The sequence below is a fragment of the Bos mutus genome, chromosome 12 (assembly GCF_027580195.1).
Source record: "Bos mutus isolate GX-2022 chromosome 12, NWIPB_WYAK_1.1, whole genome shotgun sequence".
NCBI classification, from domain to species: Eukaryota; Metazoa; Chordata; class Mammalia; order Artiodactyla; family Bovidae; genus Bos; species Bos mutus.
The window spans coordinates 69185300-69191634 of NC_091628.1; the positions used below are offsets into that span (position 1 = coordinate 69185300).

Below are 6335 nucleotides of genomic sequence, written 5' to 3' on the forward strand. Positions count from 1 at the left end.
CAGCCGCACAATCTGTTGGCGGTGTGACCCTGTGCGCTCACCCCCAGCATCCTTCCCCCCACCCCACAACGCATCTCTCTAGTCCTATTCTCATTCATCAACACTCTGGAGCGCTGCTCCCAGAAAACGCAGATCATTAGAGAAAGGGGAGGGGGCGGGAGCGGGCGGGGAACTCTTCGGGCCGGTGGGGCCGAGCTGGAAGGCTCAGGGAGGTAACTAAGATTTAGGGCTGGGGTGATTTCCAGCGAGCCGCAGGAAGTTCCGTGTTGAGAAGTGATGGGCTGCTACAAAAGGGAAAGACGGAGCCTTGAAAGGATTTAATTAACCGTGTCAGGGATAATTACCCCTGGACAGTCCAAATTAGTTTTGCATAATCGCTCAGAACCATATGAATTAACTTATAATATTGCAAAGAGCTCGGGGAATAACAGGAGAAGGATCGTTTTAATTAGTGAATCAGGGTCAAACCAGCAGAGCCTATTTCTCACATTTCCAAACTTTTCATGGTTCTTAAAATATTATTCCGTAGGGGGGAAAACAATGACTTTAAAGAGTTGGGTAGCTTATAAAAACGTGGAGCTCCAGAGACTGTCTCTGTTGGGGAAACTAGTTTAGGACTAGTTGAGTCTTGTATCTTTAGAATTTCTATCTTGGTGGGGTGAAAATAAAGATCTCCCTCTAGGTTTTTTTTTTTTTTTTTTCCTCCTGATAGTCTTCCTGGCATCTTCTAATTTCTTTTCTGAAATTAAAACCTGGTATGATTTCAAACCTTTCTTCAGTGTAAACTTGTGCAGCCTTGGAAATTCAACCCTTTCCATTAGAATTTGTTGTTTCTATTTTAATGCCATTAGCATGACAGAATAAAGCCTTAAAGAGGTCAAAAGTTGTACAAAGTCTTAATTCAGCGATCATCCTTACAAATAAAATCTTAAGGTGTAAATAAGGAATATACCAAAGATACAAGAACAAATTACACTGATTTAAGCAGTGGGGCTCTCCTGCTAACAAGATAAAGTGGTCAGGCAACTTTCTCCTCTTAAAATGTTACTGGAAACTAGTGAAATGCTTTAAACGGTCTGGATGTTTTCAATGGGCTCTGTTCTACTGGTTCATGAATGCCTTTTTTTCCCCCCAAGATAATACAACTACTTGGTTTTTTTTATCTTCTTTCCTATTCACGATTAAAAATGTGATAAATCAGGTTTTTGGCTCTGAATAACAATGGCTTGATTTAGATTTCCTAGTAAATCTATTCAAAAGTGAAACAAAGACTGCCTTTGGAGGATACCTTACACTTCACCTGGACCAGGCACGTAAGGGCAATTCAGATAAAAATCTTGTTAGGAACTCAACAAGAAATAGAGGATTTTCTCTTTTCCCTGGTTCAGGCTTTATTTAAACTCTTTGTTCAAAAAAAATGAACAGAGTGATAGTCGGGTTCTAATTTACAGATATAGTTTAGATGTCTAATATTAAATTAGAAGATCACACAAGAAAAACCATTTACACATAAAGGTTAAAACCAATACTTAAACTTTTAAAAACTTTATATTACATAAAGCCAAAATGAAACTAAATACATGTTAGCCAACTTCATTCACAAACAGTAGTCAAAATATATACACTTAAAAAGAAAAAAGCTACAAATGAGGTTCTTTTCTCTAAAATGTGTTTTATCATCATTTGCAAATGAATTGCAGGTGATCTAAAAAATAAGCTAATTAGGGAGGGAACTCCAAAACACATTTAAGCGGTTTGAGTTGGTGGAGAAATGCTAGCTGAAAGAAGAGACATCTGTCAAAACAATTCTGGTTTTTGTTTTGTTTTGCTAAATAATAAATATATAATTACCACTCAGACAAAAAAGTCTGATTTAATCTTAGATAAAATTGCGGGTCTGAAATAGTCCCGCAATTTTTAAAGTTAACTTTGACATTTGTTCAAAATGTTTGAGAGTCGCAAACTGACTCAAATTTAGGGCAACGCAAATAACACATTTTCAGACTCAATGCTTTCACGGACATATACACATTTACAATCATCTGAAGGTGAAACTCAGCCATAATGAAAAAATAGGAACAATGCCTTTTTCTGTGTAAACTGTGTCAAAAATTCTAGCAAGTGGACTCAGGGAGACTTGTAGTAGATTTTTTTTTTTTTAAGGGAGAAAATCCAATTGACAACTTTTCATTTCACACACATTTCTTGTTTGCGGTCCTTGCTCTTGAGAAAGAGCTCTTGGTCTGATTTGCATATGGCAGGATAAACAAAAGAAACCGTGATCGTCTCACACACAAAAGGCCAGATTCGAGCCGGTCACTGGTCAAGAATGGATCCGGTCTAGGGGTTCTGCTTGAGAGAACAGATATTTGCAAAGTTCAAATAGTACAAATAGGGAGCAAGGCTGCTCGGAGCCATCCCGTTCCGAGAAACTAATGACACAGATCAGCTTTTCCCTTGTGCCAACCATTTCAGACCTAACGTTTGAACAGAGTGCATGCAACACAGACCGGGAGAAAAGAATAATAAAAGAAAAACAATGGGCAACAAAAGCAAAACCGACAGTAAACTTCCCACAGAGAAAGCTGGAAAGCCCAACAAGTCAAAAAAAGTTACTCCTCCACCTCTGTGGGCCAAAACGCAACAGGTTCCGAAGTGCAAAGCAAACAGCCACCGCTGCCGGATACAACTGCCCTCTTGAAAGTTGTCTGCGGGGTGCAGGTCTGAAAGGGTCCTGTCGAATTCACACGCACACTCGCCCGCGCACTCGCGCGCTCGGCCACTCGCGCCCTGACTGGCAACTATACACCTTATGTACACACACACCGGGGGGCCTCCGTCGCGGGAGGGCGCGTGGGGAGGCCGCAGAGCTCGTACCTATACATATGTACACGTGGGCACATCGGTCCCGGCGAGGCCGCCCCTCGGGGGTCATAGCGCGGCGGCGTAGGCCGCGGGGTAGGGGTCTAGCTGGGGCTTGCCCATGCCAGGCAGCAGGATGTAGGCGAGCGGCGGCTGCAGCCCGGGGCTGGGCCACGCGCTGCAGTTGCACGGGATCATGTATCCCGGGTTGCCCGGGCTGGGGTGCGAGTGCGTGTGCCCCCCGGCGGCCGCGGCCGCCGCTGCAGCCGCCGCCGCCGCGCCGTGGAAGGCGCCGGCGCCCGCGGTCGGGTAGCCCAGCGACGACGCGTATGGGAGGCCGGACGAGGACGACGAGATCTCTGCCATCTTGGAGCCCAGGTCAAGCAGCGAGTAGGGGCTGCCGGCGGCGGCAGCGGCCGCGGCGGCGGCGGCAGCGGCAGCCGACTGCGGGAAGAAGACGCGCGCCGCAGCGGCAGCGGCGGCGGCGGCCGCCTTCTCGGGGTTGGCGAGCAGCGACTCGGGCACCAGGCCGCCGCTGCCCGCGCCCGCGTGCAGCCCGGCGCCCGCCTTGAGCGCCGGGTGCTCGGCGTCGGCCACGCCGCCCAGGCCGTAGGGCACAGGGAAGGCGAACTTGTCCTTCTTGAGCAGTGTCTTGGGCTTGCGCCGCGGCCGGTACTTGTAGTCGGGGTGCTCCTTCATGTGCATGGCGCGCAGGCGCTTCGCCTCGTCGATGAACGGCCGCTTCTCCGACTCGGTGAGCAGCTTCCACTCGGCGCCCAGGCGCTTGCTGATCTCCGAGTTGTGCATCTTGGGGTTCTCCTGAGCCATCTTGCGCCGCTGAGCCCGCGACCACACCATGAAGGCGTTCATGGGCCGCTTGACGTGGTCCACCGGCTTGGACATGCTGTCGCCCTGCCGCGGCTGCAGCCCGCCGCCGCCGCCCGGGCCGTCGCTCTCGGCCCGGAGGAAATCAATGTTGGCTGTTGGCGGGGACCCCTTCGGCCCGCTGTGCCCCACTTTTCACCCCGGCGTCGCTCCCGCCGGGAGGAGGGGGCCGGGGGACCAGCCCCGGGCCGCGTCGCGCCTCCTGGATGTCCTGCTGTCTCCGGCCGGCCAGGCGCTCGCGGGTGGGGTGGGAAACAAAATCCTCCCCGGGGCACGAGAACTTCTCGGCGGTGTCCCCACCCCCACTGTGGCAGTTTGCCCTTTGCTTTCTTTGTGTCCTTCCTGTCCGGTGGTGTCCGCTCGCGAACTCCCCGCAGGTGGCCGCCACCCAGCAGCGCGGTCCCCCTCCTCGGTCTTTCCCCTGTTAAATGCACAGCAGCCCCGAAAGTTGCGTCGCGGAGGCGCCACCAAGTTGAGCGGAGGAGTCAGCCGCCGCGTGCTGCCAAGTGCCAAAGGGGGCTCTCGGCGGCTGGAGTGTTTGGGTTCTCCTCGGTGACTTTCTCATTTGACAGTGGCAGATGGGGGTGGGGGAGGAGGGGGGCGGCCGGGAGGAGGAAGAGGAGGGGGGTCCGGGCCCACCGAGGGAACGCAGAGCGCCGCAATGGATATAAATACAAATACCGCAGCACCGGCCGGTCTTCCTCGCTCGCAGCAGGCGGGGTGCTGATGGGAACCCCCCTGGTGGGCTGGGGTTTAGGGCGGGGTGGGGGAGCTTTCCGCACCCCAGCACCTGCCTCTTGGGTCTTCCTCTCCGGCTGCGGGTCGGGGCAGGAGGTTGGCTGAGGATTCAGAAAGCCTGGGATCGATCGCCGGGCCTCAAAGGAAATCCTCCCGGCTCGCCGGGGCGGCGCGTCTCGCTGTCCATCGGGCCATGCCGGCTCGGCTCTCTCCAAGCCCCTCCTGGCGCGTCGGCCGACTCGGGCACCCGGAGCGCGCCGAGCGCGGAGCCCGGGCCAGCCTCCGCGCGGCGCGGCGGGCCAGGCACGGGCCGCTTCCCACTCCTCGGTCCTCTGGGCCTCCGCCCGGGACTTGCAACTAACTTCGCCCAAGTTTCCTGCGCCGGCGCCGCCGCGCCCCTGTCGGCGCGCTAGCTTCGGAGCGTGCGCCCGCGTGTGCTCCGCGGCCAGAGCCCCTCTGGGCGGGCTTCCTCGGCCGAAGCCGAGCGGGCGGAGGTGCAAGAGCCAGGAGGGGTGGGAGGGTGGCGGATGAGTGGGTAGGATTTAAAGAAGGCGCGCCATCACCTCAGTTCGCAGGTCCGCGCTGGGGCTGCTCCCAATTGCCCCTCTCCTGCAGCACCGTGGGCCCCTTTCTAGCCCAGGCCGCCAGCCCGCCGCTCCCCAGGCGACAGGAGCCCTGTGCACGGGCTCAGGTGAGTGTCGCTACCTGCGTGTACACGTGCCCGAAGCCGGCGCTGGGTGTGCATAGCCGGCCGCCGCTGAGTGTTGTATATCTGGGGGCACGCGGAGGAGGTGGAGCCCAGCACTTGGGGAGGGAGGAGGGACCAGCCGAGCCTCCTCCCGCTCCCACACCCTCAGGACCGCGAATTAAACAGGATCCCCGCCGCCTCTCCCCCTCCTCGCCACCCCCCTACTCCCACCCCCGTACTCCTCCTCCCACCCGCTTTTCACTTGAGAACAGGTTTAGGCGAGCGGAGACTACGAAGCGCGCCGCCGAGTTTGCGCACTGTTTGGCTTCCGCCACCCCTGGGGTCGTCCTGGCAGCCCCGGCCGGGCAGGGCAGCGGTGGTCGCGGTTCTGGGATCCTCTGCCCTGGAGGAAGGAGGCGCACACATGGAGGAGAGCCTCACGCGCTTCGGAGGAAGAGGGGACGCAGCCCAGAAAATGCTGGAGACTTCCTAGCAAGAAGGTGCTTCCTTGGAGGTCCAGATGTTACTTGCCGCAGATGCTTCGCGAATTTTCTTGCACTGGTGATGCAAGCCAGTCGGAGGTAGTGGAGTGAAAGATAACAGGAGGGGCTGAGCGTGCGCCTGGCAACCCTTTCGAAAAGCAACTAGCCCAGGCTGAGAACTGGCGTCCTTGGCCGACTCATCAGATCTTTTAAAATTCTGGGGGTTTGTTTTTGCTCTAGTCGCTAGTCATCCATATGCTGATCGGTTTATGGTACAGTTAGCCTCACAGTATCTCACGCACAGATAGGATGAAGGTGTTCAAAATCAGTAAGAAGTATAAAACGTTTCTCTGAAAGACAAAAGTGAAACGTACTAGTCACTCTGTACTGGAATATTTTTATGCTGTTAAGCACAATTTCCTTTAGTAGGAGCAGCTTTTTCCTTTGTATTTGACAATGCAAAGATCAAACAGCATATTTTGTTTGCAGATTTTCCTCACTTCTTGGTATGCTTGCAGCACATCTTCTAACACGATCAGTCTGAAGTTTCATTCACAAGTTGGCCTGCCCTTCCGGGGAACTTGCTTGCCTCTTTGGCAGTGTGGATTTGTCCTAGCCATGTGGTGTGTACAAGTAGGAAGTTCTACAGTCAGTTAACTCTTTTAAGTTTTCCCTGCAAT

General features: G+C 54.0%; 1 protein-coding gene across 1 annotated transcript; it reads right to left on the minus strand.

Moving 5' to 3' along the window:
* Positions 1-1384: 1384 nt before the first annotated feature.
* On the minus strand, positions 1385-3909 carry SOX21 (SRY-box transcription factor 21). The gene has a single exon (XM_070380857.1). It carries the CDS (start codon positions 3763-3765, stop codon positions 2932-2934), a length of 834 nt encoding a protein of 277 aa, XP_070236958.1. The 5' UTR covers positions 3766-3909; the 3' UTR covers positions 1385-2931.
* Between the last annotated feature and the right edge of the window lie 2426 nt (positions 3910-6335).

Excerpts from the sequence above, each read along its gene's own strand:
- SOX21 (XM_070380857.1), bottom strand. The coding sequence starts at position 3,765 with ATGTCCAAGCCGGTGGACCACGTCAAGCGGCCCATGAACGCCTTCATG.